The sequence below is a fragment of the Quercus suber genome, unplaced genomic scaffold (assembly GCF_002906115.3).
Source record: "Quercus suber isolate HL8 unplaced genomic scaffold, Cork oak 2.0 scaffold_233, whole genome shotgun sequence".
Taxonomy (NCBI): Eukaryota; Viridiplantae; Streptophyta; class Magnoliopsida; order Fagales; family Fagaceae; genus Quercus; species Quercus suber.
Window position 1 is genome coordinate 365,108 of NW_027069690.1, and position 21,664 is coordinate 386,771.

The following is a 21,664-nucleotide window of genomic DNA, read 5'->3' on the forward strand; positions in this document are numbered from 1 at the left end:
CTTACTTACAAGAAAGCCCCTCAATTTTTTAACTCCATTGTTTAGAATATTGCTTTGAGCCCAAGAGAGTGAGATCGAATTTGTGATCAATAATTTGTGACTCAGGACGAAAAAAAGAAAAAAAAATCTTATATACTTTCTGTGTATACAATTTATGTGAGACCACATGTCAGTCTCACATAAATCATAATGTTGAACGTATAAGATACTTTCTCTTAGACAAACAGAAAGTGAATTATGTGATTGTACAATTATAAATTGTTGTATTGATGAAATAGTATATGTGACAATACTCAATGACGTATGTTTAGTACTTCAAAACGTGTGCCTAAACATATTGGAAATCTTTTTTTTTTTTTTTTGGTAGGAACATATTGGAAATCTTTGACATAAGCATATATTAATTATAAAAATAACAAGGCCGAATCTGTAGTGAAATGACAATTATTTTGATTTCAATGATACGTATGTTACTTGAACTAATGAACCAATGGTGGGAGCCACATTCATATAATGACAATTTGAATACCCATTAATTGACTCCATTGTCCATTTTGGTAAGACTCGTTTAACTAGATTGCTTAAATTTCTTGAAAAGTCTTAACCAATAATAACATTCCATGGCCAACACCACCGACACATGCAAAAACCAACTTTGGCCATTGTTTCCTAGCTGCAATGTGCTTTGACTTTCAATGTAATAAGCTGGCTTGATTTTGAAAAGTCTAATTTGATACTATTCTATGCTCTACACATGGTCAAATAGCAGCACAAATGAACCGCATGTATCTTGAATAGCACCTGGCCTAGCAAGAAGGGTGGCCCAGTATTCCTTGACCCCTTGGCATCAGTCTTCTTCCTCTGTTCCATGTAAGAGTGTTTCAAAGGAAGATTTCGAATTCAACCAAACAAAGCAAAGAATTGCATTGTAGTGAGCACTAGCTAGCTTCAAGTTTCTTTGCTTCATATTCAGTTTCCGTACAGTCAATATTACACAAGTTCAAAAGAAATTTAGCGCACACACACAAGGTAGAGAAAATACTATTCAGCACTTTAACCATTACAATCCAGATGTGAAAATGCAGTAGAGAGAACCCAAATTTTTTTTTTGAGGGCCATAGAAAGTGCAGGCAAACATGCACACGCACAAAGGACATGGAGAGACTAACCAGCGCTTTAAGTTATGTACTTCCGGTGAGTGTTTGGAACTCCTTTGCAAAAAAAAAAAAAAAAAAAAAAAGGGAAAACGCAGGAAGCAAAACGCGCCGTGACTATCTATCGTATCCAAACCCAACCAAAATACTACAACTATCTTATGTGTCAAATTGTGAGCGACTAACAGTATGCCATGTGGACAGTTATGACACAAGTTGTGTACTAATTCTAGTATCACACAAAATATTACAACTATCTTATGTGTCAAACTGTAATTAGTTGTCTGTTACTTTCACATAAACCCACCATTTTTTCTTCATGACTTACAGTCTGCCACGTGAAAAGTTATGACACAAGTTGTAAAGTAATTCTAGTATCACACAAAATACCACAACTATCTTATGCGTCAAATTGTGATTGACTGCTTGTTACTTTCACATAAACCCACAACTTTTTCTTCATGACTTATAGTTTGCCACGACTTACAGTTTGTCACCTGGATAGTTATAATACAAGTTATGATATTTGATGTGTTCTCAGAATTTTTGTTCGGACACAAGTTCCTACAAAATTTTCCATACCACTGCTAGGATGGGAGTATCTATTCATTATCTAAAGAGTGCCGTAATCCCTATTTGGATTAGGCCAATAAAGGCTCAATTAGATCCAGCCCAATATGCTCACTGCTCACATACTTGAATAAAAACAAGCACATCCCCCGTATGTGTCTACACCAGCTTTTTAGAGTTTAGACCTCATTTTAGCAAGAAGCCCAATCCGAAACTAGTCCAAACAGCCCGCTTACCCAATACTTCACAAAATTACGTTTTTGGGCAGAAACTTCCTAAAATTGCATACTGACCCTTAAAACTTCCAAAAATTGCACAAAGGTCCTTGAGGTCAACAAAACAAAGCATTTTCCACCCTTGTTTTGCAAAATAAAATGTTTTCCTTCAAATATAATAAAATTTTCAAATGACATTATTATTAGACTTATTAAGAATTCAACATTTTGTTCTTGTTATTATTAGACATTTCTCACATTTCATGCATTCACATATCACTTTAGTGTAGATTCTCAAAAAAAAAAAAACATATCACTTTAGTGTAGATTTATACATGTCATGCATTTACATATCATCTTTGGATAGATTAATTGAAAATGAAAAAAAGATAAGTTTAGATTGAGAGTGCATATTCTAAATTCAAATTTATTAAAAAATATAGATCTCAAACTCATTCCAAACTCCATTAAATTTTAGTAATTAATTTAATCTCAAATTTGTTTCATATATATTTATTAATGAATCCAAACCCATCTATTTATTTATTTTATTCTGCTTAATTAAAAAGAACTAACTTAACATTACTTATTGTTAAGTTCTAAAACACAATTAGATCACATTCAAACCTTAAAGTCATTGCATTTAGTCATAATGCATAGCTTCTATTGAGTAATATTAATCTATAAATATTTATTAAACATTATGTGATTAGGTCTACAAATTACTATTTGTAATATTTAAACCATCTAATAAAAAAAAGGGGGAAAAAAAAAAACAGGGTGGTGATTATTTAAACAATCTAATTTTTATACCATCTATAAAATATTTTCATTCTGTTTCACATTATCTAATTTATGAACAACATCTACTGAGTATTTTGGAGTATTTGAAAACTTTAGATGGGAATTATAGATTGTAGTTGCTAAAAGATGCCAGGTAGTATATACTAAGAAATCTGTATTAATTGGCTTTATTTGGTGACAAATTTGTATGTATTTTATTTTCATTTTAATGTATCTTTTTGGACTTAATTGTATTTGGGGTAGATATACTTGAGCCTTATTTGCTATTTGGAAAGTTGCATTCGGAGTCTACTTGCAGCCTCAGGTGACCTGCTCTATTGTGAGTAACACGTAGCAAAAAATGTCATATCAAAGTACTAACTAGACAAGTCACAACCATTTTGCAACTAGCCAAGTCGTGACAAGATCGCGAGTTGCAAGCAATAATAACAAATAAATCAACATTAACCATTAATTGAATTCATGTGTAAAAATATAAAACACACTGCCTCCAAGAGCAAGGAAGTGAGTTGTCTATGTTGCCTTGATTCTGAAATTTCCAAACTAAAAGAAAGAAAAAGGAAAAAAGATTGGGGGAATGGTTCATTAAGCTAAGTAGTTAACTATTCTATAAATGAATTAGTTATGACACTTTTTTTTTTCTAATTTCAATTTAAGTGGGAAAGTATAAATAATTACACACAAATGCGAAACAAACAAGCGGAATTTTAAGTTTTGCTACAAAATACAATACCTCTCTCTCCAATAAAATTTGGAAAATTAATTTTATTTCATAAACATTACACTTGCAAAATACAAATACATCTAGAGACCACATAGTACAAACCAACTATTGTTTAATAAAAGCAACAAACTTGTTAGTCAAGTCCACAGCCTTCTCAAACTGGTTTCAACCTATGATCTTCCAACTCACCATTTGGAGGACACACGTTCAGCCACATTTTATCATCATCTGTGCCACGTTTTTATCCTTGCTGGATACATGGTTAAGGTTAAGACTTAATACTCTTCTTAAATCTATTAACTCAATTAAGGGCATTTACCAGTCAGTTCAAACTCACGTGAAACCAAAAAGATGATGAGAATATCCCATTAATGAAAAATGGGAATAAAATGAAATGGTTAAAGATGATATGGTACAAAAGATGGACCATTTCAAGATTATTATTATTTTTTTAGAAGAAGATAAAGAAGCTTTACTCTAAGCCTAGTTAATTACCATACTAGTGATAGTGAGTAGTGACTATACAATGACAATTAAAGTTTTGCTTTCTAATTAGGATTTTTATTTTTACATAGATGTCATTTCTAATCAATATCTGTTGGGGGAAGAGCCTAAGAGAATCATCAGAGTTTTTGGCTCGGAAAAGCCTCTGACCCAAAGAGCTATAATGGGTATGTTATATTCATACGTACCAATTGCTCATGGCCACACTTTCACACCTTTGGCAAATGCACCTCTGATTTCTTGCACTTCTTTTTATTTTTTGATTAGATTCTCTTGCACTTCTTGTTCTCATTTTACTCTCTCAGCACAGCAAAGACTAATCCTATTTTTACCATCTCCTTTGTCTTTTTTCCCTTCATCTGAATCCAGCAAACGTCCACAACCGCTCTCGTTCGAAACCTCATTCATATCTTCTATGTATTATAATTATTTTATTTCTCAAATACACATCACGGTCCTTTCAAGCTATTTTTATTAGTTATATATTTTTGTCATTTTCTATATGTAACTCAATTGTGAATAGATAATTACTTGGTTAGGTTCTTTTCCCAAAATTTAATAGTTTTTCCTACATGAACTAATTTGAAAAATAAACTTTGGACCACGTTATGATAAATGAGAGTATCATTAACGAGGTTTATGATGGGGAGATAAATACCTTGGAGAGCTTTCTTGAATAATTAATATAACATATAGAGACACACTTTAACCCAAAAGGCCTAAGCCCCAATGGGTATGTGCTCAATTATGTTATATTAACCACTCATTCTTTTTATCTTTATTCAATGTGGGACTTCACTCACACGTGTAACCCAACAATCTCCCCCTCACGTGTGAGTCTCTGCCACTCCGTGGGCTTCAAGACTTCTCTGTGGGCCATAAATAAGTCCTACTTGCTCCCCCTTGCCTAATGGGCTTTTCACTTCATCAGCGCGTCATCCATGAGTCTCTCGTACGCCATCCATGGGAACCATGTGTCAACCCCGCACGCACATCCATGGGAACCCCGCACCTCACCATTGTTTAGCACCATTTGCAATATTACTTTGTTGGGCTTTTTCTTTTCTCCAGGATTTTTGTGTGTGGACCATTAAGGCTCTCTCTGTCCCTGCTGGGTAGGGACCATGAACACCTCACCATCTTTGCCACACACCACCATAGGCTCTGATACCACTTGATGGGGAGATAAATACCTTGGGGAGCTTCCTTGAATAATTAATATAACATATAGAGACACACTTTAACCCAAAAGGCCTAAGCCCCAATGGGTATGTGCTCAATTATGTTATATTAACCACTCATTCTTTTTATCTTTATTCAATGTGGGACTTCACTCACACGTGTAACCCAACAGTTTATACTTTATAGAGTATGGTAATAAAATGTTAAAGAAATTGCATCAGTACTGGGCCGGTGTGAGTCATAAATTTTCTGCAAATAAATTGATAATGAAGTGTTTTTATTTTTTTAATTTTTTTTTTAATTTTTATATACATATATATAATATTTTTTTAGAGGAAACATTGTAATTTTATTGATCAAAAACTGACTCGGCTTGGATTACAAGAAAAAGGTGTGGAAAACATCCTCCGTTCACACTGAGAGCTTGCTAACGTGTCTCGCATGTCTAGCTATGTTGCGGGCTGCCTTGTTGGCCTGTCTTAGCACATGATTAAACTCAACTTCAGCGAACTGCTTTGCTATGTCCTTTGCTTCATCTAATAGGTGTCCATACTCTGCCAAGGATAATTCTTCCCCCCTTCGACCATCAATAGTGATCTTTGAGTCACCTTCAAGGACAATAGATGATAGTCCGAGGTCTATGGCAAACTGTAGTGCTTTCTTTGCTGCTATCACTTCTACTGCAGTGATCGATAGGGGCAGTTGGAAGCTCTCTGCCATGGAGGCCATTACTCTGCCTTCCCCATTTCGGACAATAACTCCAATACCAGTGAGGTTATCTTCTCTAAACACTGCCCAGTCAAAATTAACCTTAAGTTTCGACCAAGGAGGAGGTTTCCAGATAAGTCGAGGTGGAGTTTGGCTGGGCTGATCAGGTGGACGTGGAGGAATGGTTCGGACAAAGGAGGCTCTGGCCTCTTGCACTTCCAGGAAAATTTGTTGGATTGGGAAGGGTTGCTCATTTGTTCTCATGAAGTTTCGGTGGTACTAGATTTCCCACACCGTTGTTGCGAAGAGGTTCAGATCGTTGCCCATGTCTATGATATGCTCCACCAAATCTCGAAAACTTGCAAAATGCGGAGTTGCATTATAATTCCAGGTGGAGTCATGAGACCAGACCTGTGATAGAAGTGGACATGACCACAGCACATGAATCACATCTTCGGTTGCCCCTTTACACTGATCGCACCAATCATCTGCCAGGATCGTTCTTCGCCTGAGGTTAAGCTTGGTTGGGATAGAATTCTTGAGTGCCCTCCACAGAAAGCTTCGAACCTTAGGCTGAACTTGTAACTCCCAAATCTTCTTCCAAAGTGTGTTGTCCGCTGGTTGATAGTCATTGTTGTCCAAACTCTAAGACTTGGAAAGGAACCTGTACCCGGACTTGACTGTATATGAGCCCGTTGGAGTGAACGGCCAAATGAGGACATCTTCTACTGGTCTGGTACTCAGTGGGATGGAATGGATCAATTCAGCATCTCTAGGATTGAATAGTTGTTGAAGAGTAGTCGAGTTCCATACCTGTTGGGAAGAGTCGAAAAGAGAAGAGACCCGTGCATCCTCCCATACCGATGGTATTGGTGAGGAAATGTATGGTAGGAATTTAGAGGGGCCAGACCAGAGTCGGATTAAAGTCCCATCTCCTACCTTCCATCGCAAGCCTTCCTTCAAAACATCTCTACCTTTTAAAATGCTCTGCCACGCATAAGATCCTGCTTTTAAAATGCTTTGCCACGCATAAGATCCTGCTTGTGAATCTGATACCTCCATGATTGAGTAACTAGGAAAAATTTTTGATTTGAAGACTCTATAGAATAAAGAATTTTTATTATATGGAGCAAACGCGGAGAGGCGATGACTGCGGTGCAGCCCTGCCGAGCCTCATGAGTGTGCTCGCGTGGAATTGCCGGGGTTTAGGGTCAACCTCGACAGTCCAACTTCTCACCGATGAGGTGAAATCTAAAAACCCAGCCTTGGTATTCCTCGTGGAGACCAAAGCAAGTCCGAGTAGGATCAAAGGTTTGCAGCGGAAACTTCAGCTTTCCCAAGGGATTACGGTGCCGTGTGATGGTCGCAGTGGAGGATTGGCGATGCTTTGGCGAGAAGGGGTGGACGTGAGATTCAAGAGCTGGTCTCACTCCCACATCGATGTGGTGGTCTATGGCGTTGGTGGGACTATGCCGTGGAGGGCATCCGGCTTCTATGGGAATCCAGATGTAAGGAAAAGGTATGAATCGTGGGAATTGCTGTGTTCTTTAAAAAATCAATGTGATATGCCTTGGATAGTATTTGGGGATTTCAATGAAATCACCCATCCTGAGGAGAAATTGGGTTGGCTAGATCGTGATGCAAATCAAATGAGGAGTTTTAGGGAGTGCTTAAGTAAATGTGGGCTGGTTGATTTGGGGTTTGTTGGGCAAAGGTTTACTTGGTGTAATGGGAGATTTGGAGAACAGAGGACTCTTATTAGATTGGATAGAATGGTGGCAAATGGGAAGTGGGTAGAGAAATTTCCTGATGCTCAAGTGCACCATTTTTCTATGTCCGCTTCTGACCATTGTATGTTAGCTTTGTACTTGACAAAGAAGAAGCGCACAAAGCCAACGAAGAGGAGGTTTGTATTTGAAGCGATGTGGGCGAGAGATGAAAGGCGTAGGGAGGTGATTGAAAGGGCATGGGATCCGCTCCGAGATAGTTGTGAGTTCAGCATTGGTGGAAGAATCTGAAGCTGTCAAGCTCAATTGCAAGGGTGGAATAGTGGGGTCTTCGGGAATGTCAATAAAAGGCTAAAAGTATTGAAGGAGCGTCTCCACCAGCTTGAAGTTCTGAATCACTAGCATGAGACAGCAAAGGAAATTTATGAAGTGAGGAGGGATATTAATGAGTTGTTGGCAAGAGAGGAGGTAATGTGGAAGCAAAGATCAAGGGCTTTTTGGCTTAAGTGTGGAGATAGAAACACTAAGTTCTTCCATGCGACAGCTTCACAAAGACGGAGAACTAACAAGATTGAAGGGCTAGAGGATGAAGGGGTATGGTTAGATAGTAAAGAAGACATTGAGAGAGTGATTCTGGATTACTTCAGTAGCATATTCAATTCTGACCACCCAATGTCGTTTGAAGCAAGCTTAGGGGCAGTGAGGCAGAGGGTGACACCAAGGATGAATGAAGCATTGCTGTGTGAGTTCAAAGTGGAGGAAGTCAGTTTTGCTTTGAACCAGATGCATCCTACTAAAGCTCCCGGCCCAGTCGGTATGTCCCCTATCTTCTTTCAAAAGTATTGGGATATTGTTGGTCCGTGTGTTGTAAACAGTGTGCTCCAAACCCTTAGAATAGGAGTAATGCCTGATGGTCTAAACGAGACATTCATTTTTCTTATCCCTAAGGTGAATTGCTCGCAAAAGATTACGGAGTTTCGCCCTATTAGCTTATGTAATGTCGTGTACAAGTTAGTGTCGAAAGTGCTAGCTAATAGGTTGAAGAAGATTCTGCCTGAGGTGATCAGTGAGTCTCAGAGTGCTTTTGTTCCTGGGAGGCAAATTACTGATAATGTGCTAGTGGCGTTTGAGACTATGCATTGTATAGATCAAAGGCGGAAAGGAAAGGAAGGGCTAATGGCTATAAAACTCGATATGAGTAAAGCATACGATAGAGTGGAGTGGGCTTTTTTGGAGGTGATGATGAGAAAACTAGGCTTCAGTGAGAGATGGATTGGGTTGATGATGATGTGTGTAAAGACAGTTTCCTATTTGGTGCTTATAAATGGGGAGCCAAAGGGAAAGATCATACCTACAAGGGGATTACGGCAAGGCGACCCTATATCGCCTTACCTTTTCCTTTTGTGTGCGGAGGGGTTGACAGCTATGCTTAGAAAGGAGGAATATGAGGGGAGGATTAGTGGAGTTTCGGTCTGTAGAGGGGCACCACGGATTTCTCATCTTTTGTTTGCCGATGACTGCATCATTTTTGGAAAAGCTTGTACCAAGGAGAGCAATAGTGTACTACAGGTGCTGGCTGAGTATGAAAAAGAATCGGGTCAAAAACTGAATAAAGAAAAGATGTCACTATTTTTTAGCAGGAATACCAGCAAGGAAATAAGAGAGGAAATTAAAGGGAGGTTTGGAGCTCAGATTATCCAAAAGCATGAAAGGTACTTGGGGCTGCCTACTCTAGTGGGGAAAGGGAAAAAGAAGGCCTTCAGCCGTATTAAGGACCAAGTAGGAAGGAAAATTGCAGGTTGGAAAGGAAACCTGTTGTCAAATGCGGGTCGCAAAATCCTGATTAAGGCAGTGGCACAAGCAATTACAACCTATACTATGAGCTGTTTTAAACTCCCGGATTCCCTTTGTCATGAGCTCAATTCATTGGTGTGTCAATTTTGGTGGGGGTAGAAAGAGAAGGAGCGAAAGATGGCGTGGATCTCATGGGAAAAACTATGCCATCCCAAATCGGAAGGGGGAATGGGGTTTAAGGACCTTAAAGCATTCAATTTGGCTCTTCTAGCAAAGCAAGGGTGGCGGCTAAGTAAAAACCCGAACTCTCTTACCCATAGAGTGTTTAAAGCAAAGTACTTTGCGGGTTGTTCTTTCTTGGAAGCACAAGTAGGGAGAAAGCCTTCCTATGTGTGGAGAAGTATTATAGCAGCAAGGGAGACGGTTGAAAAGGGCTCTAGGTGGTGTGTTGGCAATGGAAGAACAGTGGAGATCTGGAGGGATAGGTGGATTCCAACCCCAGACAATTTTAAGGTAATTACCCCCAAGGACCGAATGTTGAGTTGGTAAAGGTGGCACAAATTATTGATGGGAATACGGGCATATGGAAGGTGGACCAAATTAAGAAGACATTCTTTCCCCATGAAGCGGAAGTTATTCTCGGAATTCCATTAAGTTCAAGAATGCCAGAGGACTCCTTGATTTGGGCTTGGTCAAAGAATGGCGAGTTCACAGTGAGGAGTGCGTACAATGTGGCACTCAAGGTGCTTAAAGAAGCAAGCTCGGCTAAAGAAGGTGGAGAATGCTCAGATAAGGGGAAGATTGCTGGATTATGGAAGCTAGTTTGGCAGCTTAAATGCCCAAATAAAATTAAGCATTTCCTATGGAGGGTGTGTAAGAATATAATTCCGACTAATTTCTGCCTTGCATCAAGGAAAGTGACCTTGGACAATAGTTGTGGCTTCTGTGGTGGCTGTGAATCGTCTGGCCATGCGTTATGGGACTGTGTTGTTGCGGCGGAAGTTTGGAAGGAAGTAGATATCAATCTGCCCAAGCTGAAGCAGTCTATGAGGAATTTTATTGATGTGGTGTGGTCGCTTAAAGAGGAGGAAGGTGAGTTAGATTGGGAGTTGTTTGCCATAACAGCGTGGATGGTATGGAACAACCGGAACGCGCTCAAGCATGATGGGAGATGTAAGGACCCTAAGAGAATTGCATTGGAGGCTAGGGAGTACGCAAAAGAAGTAGCAGATGTATCACGACCTTTTTGTCGCAGCCAAGCCCGGGTCAAAACAAAATGGCGTCTGCCTCAAAAAGGGAGCTTCAAAGTTAACGTTGATGGGGCAGTGTTTACAAGCCTGAAAAGCTGTGGAATCGGGGTGGTCATTAGGAACGAGGTTGGATAGATTATGGGCGCGTTGAGCAAAAATTTGCCCCTCCCTTTAGGTGCTTTGGAGGTGGAAGCGAAGGTAGTGGAAGAGGGGATTAATTTGGCTCGTGACCTTGGTTTATGGGAAGTGGAAATTGAGAGTGATGCACAAGTCGTAGTCAAAGCAATCACTGATGCAGTATCGAGGCCAAGCTCTATCTTGAAGGTGGTGGAAGGGATAAATGTGGAGCTGGGTTCCTTTAAGCAATGGTCAGTAAGCCATATTAGCAGACAAAATAATTTTGCTGCGCATATTATGGCTAAGGAAGCTAGAGGTATTCATGACTGTCAGATTTGGGTGGAAGACACCCCCCCTGTAATTGCAATTCAAGTTCAGTTAAATGTAAATTGTGAGGACAGTTTGTCCTAAGTAATGAAATTGCCTGTGAGGTTTTCACTATCAAAAAAAAAAAAAAAAAAGAATAGTGCTAGGTCCTTAAAACCCACTCCCATTTCATTCTTTGGTTTGCATAGCTCATCCCATCAAAGCCAATGTATTTTCCTTCGATCTCCTTTTTGTCCCCACTAAAACTTACGAATAAGCCCCCCTAAATCATTACACAAACTAATAGGTAGTTTGAAACAATCCATGGTATAGATAGGGATGTCTTGAACTACCGCTTTAATGAGGATTTCTCTACCTGCTTGAGATAGTAGCTTTTCTTCCCACCCTTGTAATTTCCTCCACACTCGCTCCTTGATGTAGTTGAAGCTTGTTTTTTCATTCTTCCCCACAAGGGATGGTTGACCCAAATACTTCTTATAACTCCTTATTTCCTTTACCCCCAAAGTATTTTTAATCATCAACCTCCGCTCTTCACTGGTTGAGTGACTAATGAAAATGGTAGTTTTTGCCTTATTAATTTGTTGGCCCAAACTCATCTCATAAGCTTGCAAAACTTCCATTATTTTTTGGCACTCCTTGGCATCAAACCTGCAAAATAGCAAACTGTTATCTGCAAAAAAAATGTATGTTAGTGGGGGGCTCCTCCTAGATAGGGAGAAACCATGAATGTCTCCTTTTAAGGCTGATTGGGTGAGTAAATCATGTAGCCCTTCCGTACATAATAGGAACAAGAAAAGGGTGAAGGGATCCCTTTGTCTAATGGCCTTTGATGGCCTTATAAATCCTTGTAGTGCACCATTGATAAGAATAGAGTCTGATACCGTGGTTGCACATAACATCATGAGAGTGATCCATCATTCATTAAAACTCAATTTTTCCATCATGCTTTCCAAAAAAGGTCACTCAACTCTGTCATAAGCTTTGCTCATGTCAAGCTTGATGGCCATATTTACCCCCCTCCCCCCTTTTGGATTTGTGAGTGTGCATACTATGAAGAGACTCAAAGGCAATTAGGATATTATCTAAAATAAGTCGGTCTTTGGTGAATGCACTTTGGTGTTCAGTTATAATGTGTGGGAGTATTTTTTTTAATCTGTTGGCTAACACCTTAGAGAAAATTTTATACAGGACATTACATAAATTGATGGGGCGAAATTCTGACACCAATTCAAGATTTTTAACTTTAGGAATCATAGTGATAAAGGTGTGATTGAGATGGTCTGGTAATGTTGCTAAATTTAAGAAAAATAAAACAGATGTTGTGATATCCTTACCAACCAATTCCCAATAATGCTGATAGAAAATGGGAGGCATGCCGTCTGGGCTAGGTGCTTTGAGCAGAGCCATTTGATTAAGAGCCACTTAAAATTCATTTTTTGTAAATTATGATAGCAATTCCTTGTTCATCTCCTTGGTAACTATGCATTACACAGTCTCCAAGGCCACCTCAGGTTGGCATGTACTAGTTGAAGAAAATAAATTGCTGAAAAAATTCAACATCTCCATTGCTACCTGCCTTGGATTCGAACACCATTCACTCGATGCATTCCTGATCCCATCAATTTTATTTTTCCTAAACCTTTGGGTGGCTCTGCTATGAAAGTATTTAGAATTTTTGTCCTCATGAATAGCCCATAGTACACGTGATCTCTAAAATCACATCCTTGTCTCTTTATCAAGAAGCTCGTTCACCTCATTCTTTAACCCTCTAAACAAAGATGCTTTGCCAAAACATGAAAGCTGGGAACATCGTATCGTACCTTGCAAATATTTTTTCATATGTCATGCAATATTTGAAGTGTCATAGAGAGATCTTGACAAACAGTAAATACAAAATATTAAATACAGATACAGATACTCCTCCACGAAGGAATGAATCCATTATCCATTGATTTTTGTGAGTGTAGTGCAACTTTTTGTTATATATTTGAGATAGAAATTTCTGTTGACTGTGTGTGTGCTTGATATATATATATATATATATGGTCCGATTAATGTGTAGTCTTCGGGCACACATTAACCATCTATTTTGAAAAAGTTTTTATAGGGAATTGAAAAAGTTGTTAAAATAATTAATTACTTTTTCTTTTTTTCATAAAAGTTTTCTAAAATGGTTTATATTATTAATATGTGTATTAAGGGCACACGTTAGTGTGTTTGTGTATATATATATATATATATTGTACTAGTCCTATGCGCCATGCCATCTTCTAGGACAAAACCAAAAAGTTTTGGTGGTTTTTTTAGAAAAATAAATTATTTTTATTATTATTGTCTTCATCTAAGTAAATAAATTCTGTATTATTTTAGTGTATAGTTTGTCAAGCCCAAGAGCATTCACAATAATTTTAGAAACTTTTTATATAAAAAGAAGAAATAATTTATATTTTTGACAATTTTTTACATTTTTCATAAAATTAATATTAATTTTTTAAAAATAATTTATTAACAAATACCTTAAAAATACTTATTAAACACGCACCCATGATATATTCACTTATTTGGCAGAAAAATTAATTTATCAAGAGAGGGGGCAATAAAAATAGAACAAAGTTTCCCTCCAAACTAGTTTGCAGAGAAACTCTTCAAACTTCTCATATATTTCTTTTTTAGGTGTGAATTTTAAAAGTCTAACCGTAGAATTTCATGTTCCTTATGTTCTTAATATGCATATCAAATTTCGTTAAAATTATATATTATTTAATATTTGATCAATTAACTTATTTTTTATATACAACTTTAGATTACAAAAACCGAAAATTATAACATTTATTTGATAATATAACAATTAATATTTGATTTTTTTGAAATTTTGTAAGCATTAAAGATGTAATAAGAACATGCAATCTAACAGTTAGATTTTCAAAATTCACATTTAATATAAATATATATAATAAGTTTGTAGAGGTTTTTTCTAAACTAGTTTAGAAAAAAAAAATTATTCATGAAAATAATGTGGCAAAGGACATTTTTTTTTTTTTTTAATGAATAATGATTGAGATTTCATTAAACAACAAAGAAACAGTACAACCACCCAAAGCAGCAAAAGAACCAAAACACAACGAAAAAACCAGCAGCAATCTAGACCACAAGCTAGCAAGACCCTATAGCAAAGATCCCTCAGATCTTAACAAATCTGCAATTATGTCTGGCTCTCTTCCTAAAAGAAACTTAAATAAAGTGGGTAGGATTGTTTTATGGTTTTTTCGTAAATAAAGCCATATAATCCTAATCAATCATATACAAGGAAACTTCCAACCCGCGTGAAAACTGAAAAGCCAAACCTATTCACAATTTATTTTGCTTTTTGTCATCTCACCTTCCCTATGCGTCTTTGTGCTCTGGTGATCCTGACCTAGTCGTATTTGATGCTCAATAAAGTTGTTGTCTTTTTCATGAATAAACATGTTGCGCAAAAGAGACAAAATACATCTAACAGCACCAGCACCAGCACCAGCACCAGCACCAGTGAGCTCCAGACAGCAACCAACCTTAATTCTTGTGGTCCAAGCAACAAATCTCCCGAATAAAAATGACACTTTGGAAAAGACTGACATGGTTGCCATTGGTGCATCCTCCTAGAAAATTAGAATTTAAATGTACGTTTGGTTCTTATATTTAAATAAATATTTTTAATTTTTAAATAATATTATACTTATTTTAATTTTTTATTTATTTATGTATTTTTTTTAAATTAAAATTATTATTTAAATAAATGTAACAAACCGTCTGTTATAGCTATAATTGAATCACTAGTCATTCTTTTTCTCTCTCTCTTTGATTTTCCTTTAATTTTAGCACAAGCTAGACTTTGCTCTGTTGTAGAACTTGTGGTTGGATGCATTTGTCCAAGGAGAACGGAATTATTTTCTCAAAAAAAAAGAAAAGAAAAGAGAGAATCATAATCTATAAACCAAAGGCATTAATAATTAATTAACATTGTTTTCTTTTATCGGTTAATCACAGTACCCCATTATTCCTATTGTTAAGAACCCATTTCTCAGTTTAAAGCATTTGGTTTCATGAGTCATTATAATAAAAACTAAAATAGCTAATCACAATTTATCGTAAAATAGTTTTTTTATACATGTCCGTTGTGTCATTATACTCCTCCAGCTTTCTCTTCTTCTCGTTTGGACTCTACCTCTTCAATTTTTATTAATAAACTCTTCCAGCTTTTTCTCTCTATCACAAACGGCTCTCTCTCATTTAGACTCTTCCTCTTAAATTTTCATTAAAAAACCCTTCGGCAACTCTCTCTCTCTCGCACTCTTTTTATAAATAATAATTCTGCAGCAGCTCCCAACGACTATTCTACAGCTCATTAACTCCACACATACCAATCTTTAGACCAAAGAGCCCCTCTAAAGTATAGTTTTTTGAGGGTAAAGAACGTAAATACACCATACCCAAGCTCCTATAAAAACCATAGCAACCGCCCCAAGCCCTTCATAGCTTTTTCTCAGTTCTCCATTTCCTACCATTATATAAGTTTTTCCCTTTTAATTGTCATTCTGAGAAAGAACTTGTGCAGGCAACAGTCTTTCTGATGTTAGCAAAGTTGGGTTAACTTCATCAGAGAGGAGAAGAATTTGTTGGTAATCTTTGGGTAGGGTTAGAATATTAACCTGTGAAAAGAAACAGAGAGACTAAATAGTATGGAGAGTATTTCATTGATTGAATTGTGAATTACAATGAAATGAATTTAGTGAATAAACATCTAAACATTGCTCTGTTTATATACACAAGAAAAATAAATAACTCTACTATTGGCGCCAAAACCGTTATTTGAATTTACTGGACTCTGTACACGTGGCAAAAATGAGTAACAACCTCCTAGACTTGCGGAACTGACTTCCTCAATGATCTTGGATGAAGAACTCATGATGTGGCATGGATTCAATCATGTCCAAGACTGTTGAGTCAATCACGTTCTTTGATGCAAGCTTGGTGGTCTGATCAGTGTGCACCTCATCAGCAAATGCTGCATTGACTGCTGCTCCTGTGGATGAGCTAGTGCACCCTTCATCAGCACATGCTGCACCACTGGCTAGCTGTGTGACTTCAGGCATGCAACATATATTTTTATTCTTAATACTCCCCCTCAAGAGGACATCTCTTGCCTTTGGTTCTTCTAAACTTATATGAGGACATTCCACCTTAGAAGCAAAGATATTGATGACACCTAGTCTTCTAATCAGCCTTAAAAAAATTTCCACTCCTAAGGCTTTGGTAAATACATCTGCCAACTGATTTTTGGTTGAAACATAGAAAGTTTTGAGTGAACCATCAAGGATCTTATTCCTCACAGTATGGCAGTCAGCTTCAATGTGCTTTGACCTCTCATGAAACACTGGATTTGCTGCTATATGGATTGTTGCCTGGTTGTCACAGTACATCAGCACAGGCCTATCATGTTTGACATGTAAGTCTTGTAGTAGATGCAAAATCCAAGTCAATTCGCAGGTGGTGGTGGCCATAGATCTATGCTCAGCTTCTGCACTGGACCTAGACACTATGCTTTGCTTCTTAGACCTCCAAGACACTAAAGCATCACCAAGGAATACACAATAGCCTGTTAAAGACTTTCTTGTGTCAGGGCACCCAGCCCAATTTGCATCACAGTAGGCTTTTAGGTGCAGATCAGATTCAATTGGCAAGAAAACACCTTGACCAGGTGTTCCTTTTATATATTGAAGTATTCTAGAGGCTGCTTTCATATGTGGCGCTCTAGGTTGTGCCAAGAACTGACTGAGTCTGTGAACTGCATAAGTGATATCAGGCCTGCTTAGAGTTAAGTACATAAGCTTCCGAACAAGTCTTCTATACTGTCCTGGATTGGTATCTAAATCTCCATTGCCCTTAGACAACTTTAGTTGTTTTTCCATTGGAGTTTGGACTGGTTTACACCCAGTCATTCCAGTTTCTTCAAGGACTTCCAAGGCATACTTCCTCTGGGTTAGGCTGATCCCACTCTTATTTCTTGCAATTTCTAAACCCAAGAAATACTTGAGTGATCCCAGATCCTTAATGCCAAACCTTTGGTCTAAAATAGTCTTGAGAGAGGCAACACAAGCATCATCATTTCCAGTGATTACCATGTCATCAACATAAACAAGAAGTGCAGTGAATGAGGACCCTTTGCTGTGGACAAATAAGGAGTGATCAGCTTGAGATTGAACAAAACCAAGCTCCTTTATTGTTGCTGACAGCTTAGTGTACCATTGCCTTGAAGCTTGCCTTAATCCATAAAGGGACTTAACCAATTTACATACCTTAGGAGCATTAGAAGAGGCTGAAACATTCTCCCCCTTACTGAGAAAACCAGGTGGCAATGTCATATAAACCTCTTCATCTAAATCTCCATGCAAAAAGGCATTGTTGATGTCTTATTGGTGCAAAGGCCACTGCTTGGCAGCAGCAAGAGCAAGCAATACCCTCACTGAAACTATTTTAGCAACAGGAGAAAAGGTTTCAAGGAAATCAAGGCCTTCCCTTTGAGTATACCCCTTAGCAACCAGCCTAGCTTTGAACCTTTCAACACTACCATCAAGATTAAGCTTGACTTTATAAACCCATTTGCATCCAATGGGTAGCTTACCAGGAGGCAAGGAGGTCACATCCTAAGTATGATTCTGCTCAAGTACTTGGATTTCTTTGTCCATGGCAGCCCTCCAAAGTGGATCTTGAACAGCTTGGGAAAATGAGGTAGGCTCTTTGGGACCAGAACTTACAGCCAGCAGATAAGAATGGTAGCATGGTTCCAAATGAGAATAGGTAAGACATTGACCAAGATCATAAGGAGCACTAGGTGCAGTAGCAGTACAAGTATAGTCCTGTAAATAAGTAGGAGGTCTGACATCTCTAGTGGACTTCCTTCGGATCACTGGAGGTGCTAAAGCAACTGGTGGTGATGAAGAAGGCTCTGATTCAGAATGAGGCAGTTGTATAGGACTAGAAAGAAGGTAAAGGAACTTGAAAATGTTGATGAGAAGGAGAAGGTGGATTAGTAATATCCAAGTAAGATGAATTAGAAATGCTAACAGGAGTAACAAAGTTATTAGCACCAGCTGAGCAAGAAGCCTCAACATCAGAAGGTAGAAAAGGATCTGCAGAATGAGGTGAAACATAAGCAAAAGGAAAAAAATTTTCATGGAAAACCACATCCCTAGAGAGGAACACCCTGTTATTAGACAAATCAAGGACTTTATATCCCTTGACCCCAAACGGATATCCTAAGAAAACACATTTAACAGCTCTAGGTGCAAACTTAGACCTATGATTTGAAAGAGTTGAAGCAAAGCATAAGCAACCAAACACTTTTAAATGTGCATAACTTGGTGGATGACCAAACAAAACTTCATAAGGAATTTGATTTGACAAAGCAGCTGAGGGGATTCTTTTAAATTAAGTACATAGCAGCTAGTATAGCATGACCCCACAAGTGCAAAGGCAAGTGGGACTGAAACATGAGAGCTCTTGCTACATTCAAGATGTGTTGATGCTTCCTCTCAACAATGGCATTTTGTTGAGGGGTTTCAACACAACTCAAATGATGCAAGATGCCTCTTTTGGCAAAGAAATATTTCATGATGAATTCAGTCCCATTGTCAGACCTTAAGGTTTTGATTTTCTTGCAAAATTGGGTTTCCACCATAGTGCAAAATTGCTCTAAAACAGATTGTGTTTGAGACTTATGCTTTAACAGATAAACCCAAGTGCACCGAGAATAATCATCAACAATGGTTAAAAAATACTTGCAATGATCAATGGTAGAAACAGAAAAAGGTCCCCACAAATCACAATGAATCAATTCAAAGCAAGATTTAGACAAATGAGAACTTTTATTAAAGGGTAAACGTTTTTGCTTTGCAATTGGACAAATATCACAAACAAAGTTCTCAACAGGAACAAAACTAGGTACATCACTTGGTTTTATTGAAGCCAATTTGGCATTAGACAAGTGACCCAAACTGGAGTGCCAGATGTGAACTTGAGAGCTATGAATGGAAGCAGCAATGACAGGTGCAGAAGTGCAGCTCTTGTCCAGCAAGTAAAGCCCATGGAGTTCTCTACCCAGACCAAGTGTGCTCCAATGAGCAAGGTCCTAGATAAAGCATAGGTTTCCAAAGAAAATAAGGCAACAAGCAGTGGACTTAACAAGCTGACTGACAGAAATGAGATTGAAACTAAAGGAAGGAATACAAAGGACATTTTGAAGTACAAGATGTTCTGATATTTTTACAGTGCCAACATGAGTAACAGAAGCTACCTCCCCATTGGGTAAATTGACAAAAGTGTTTAGACTAGCAGTAATAGTGGTGAAACATGTGATGGAATGGACCATATGATCTGTAGCCCCTGTGTCTATGACCCAATCAGTGGCATGAAAGACTTCTCTATTAATTACTTTGGCAGAAAAAATAGAATGTTTCAAGGAAGGAGTAAAATGAAACAAAGAATTGATACCTGACATGGTATCGACAAAACCAGAGTGAGCATTGTTTGAAGATGACAAAGATGTGGAAGGCACACCAGTTGCAGCAGTTACACCAGCAGCTCCAGAAATCACACTAGAGGCAGCAGCACTTGTACTAACACTTGCAACATGGTGATTAGAACCTTGATCAGTCCCAAAATTGAAAAAAGCAAGCAGTTGCTCACACTGTGCCTTAGAAATAGGACACTGAGCAGAGGCATTGGAAAGAACCTCAACAGCTTGACCTTGAGGATATGAAACCTGATTAGCATTGGAATTAGGCTTCCCTTTGTGTTTGTAACCTGGTGGATACCCGTGAAGCTTGTAACACTTGTCCACAGTGTGTCCAAGCATGTTACAATGGGTACACGAAGGTCTTTCCTTTTTAGGACCACCTTTAGTGCCTGAATATCCCCTGGTATTGGCATACATTGCCACTGAATCAGGCCTAGAAGTGAAAGTAGAGCCATGACTAATACCTTTGTGAGATTCTTCTTGGAGAACTAGAGCATACACCTTGCTCATTGAAGGAAATGGCTCAAGCATGAGAATATGACTCCTCACTGTCTCAAAACTCTCATTGAGCCCCATCAAGAACCTTATCACATAAGATTTCTCATGTGCAATGCTCAGAACTTTCATTGCTCCACAAGTACAGGTTGGTAAAGGTTCATAGTGAATCAATTGGTCCCAAAGCTTCTTGAATTTTGAGTAGTATTCAGTCACTGACGATTGCCCCTGAGTTATCTGCGAAATTTCTTGCTGAAGGTTATAAACCTTTGGTCCATTTCCTTGTGAAAACGCACGCTGTAATTCAAGCCACATCTCCCTCGCAGTTTCACAGTACATGATACTACTTGAAACGTCAATATGCATAGAGTTGATCAACCAAGAAAGCACCATTGTGTTACAACTCTCCCAATCTTCATACAGAGGAGAATCATCTTTAGGTCTTGTAATCTTGCCATTCACGAATCCTATCTTCTTCTTGGCAGTTAGTGCTAGAACCATAGCCCTAGACCAAGATTGATAGTTCCTCATTCCCAAGAGTGGTTGAGTGACTAAGATATTCCCAGGATTCTCACTTGCACTAAGGAAAAATCAATTTGGAGAATTGATCTCTGTGTTGGACTGAGGGACTTGTTGTGTGGATTGATTGTGCGCAGGATCAGAACCACTTCCTTCAGCACAGGCCATTGATGATATTCACGAAGCTTGAATGAAATTGAAAATGAAAAGCGAAGAAGAAAAACCAAGAAATCCTGCAAGATTCAATATCGTTGGAGATGAATTGAAACCTTGCAAATCGGATCTTTAAGGAATTTCTTGAAGTAATCTCTGTTTGGCAAAAAAGAAAATTTTGCAAAAGAAAACGAAGCTAGCACATGCTAGTGCTCTGATACCATGAAAAGAAACAGAGAGACTAAATAGAATGGAGAGTATTTCATTGATTGAATTGTGAATTACAATGAAATGAATTTAGTGAATAAACATCTAAACATTGCTCTGTTTATATACACAAGAAAAATAACTAACTCTACTATTGGCACCAAAACCGTTATTTGAATTTACTGGACTCTATACACGTGGCAAAGATGAATAACAACCTCCTAGACTTGAGGAACTGACTTCCTCAATGATCCTGGATGAAGAACTCATGATGTGGCATGGATTCAATCATCTCCAAGACTGTTGAGTCAATCATGTTCTTTGATGCAAGCTTGGTGGTCTGATTAATGTGCACCTCATCAGCAAATGTTGCATTGACTGCTGCTCCTGTGGCTGAGCTAGTGCACCCTTCATTAGCACGTGCTGCACCACTGGCTAGCTGTGTGACTTTAGGTGTGCAGCATATATTTTTATTCTTAATAACCTATTTAAAATCTCCATAAAATTTTTATTTCTATCCAAGAGATTACCAGCAAATACTCGCCTCTTATGACTGCTAACTAGTTACTTTACTAATGACAGGAAGACATGTTGTCTTCACCACCATTGTTAACCTGCCACCTATCATCACCACTATTTTCACTGCACCACCACCTCTTC

General features: G+C 38.1%; 2 protein-coding genes across 2 annotated transcripts; one reads left to right on the forward strand and one right to left on the reverse strand.

The window, feature by feature from the left end:
- Nucleotides 1-5,564: 5,564 nt before the first annotated feature.
- LOC136070424 (uncharacterized) lies at nt 5,565-6,125 on the reverse strand. The gene has a single exon (XM_065780366.1). It carries the CDS (start codon nt 6,123-6,125, stop codon nt 5,565-5,567), a length of 561 nt encoding a protein of 186 aa, XP_065636438.1.
- Nucleotides 6,126-6,985: 860 nt separating this feature from the next.
- On the forward strand, nt 6,986-7,879 carry LOC112033913 (uncharacterized). Its single transcript, XM_024066685.1, has one exon. The coding sequence runs from the start codon at nt 6,986-6,988 to the stop codon at nt 7,877-7,879; it is 894 nt and encodes a 297-aa protein (XP_023922453.1).
- Nucleotides 7,880-21,664: the final 13,785 nt, after the last annotated feature.

Excerpts from the sequence above, each read along its gene's own strand:
- LOC136070424 (XM_065780366.1), bottom strand. The coding sequence starts at position 6,125 with ATGAGAACAAATGAGCAACCCTTCCCAATCCAACAAATTTTCCTGGAA.
- LOC112033913 (XM_024066685.1), top strand. The coding sequence starts at position 6,986 with ATGGAGCAAACGCGGAGAGGCGATGACTGCGGTGCAGCCCTGCCGAGC.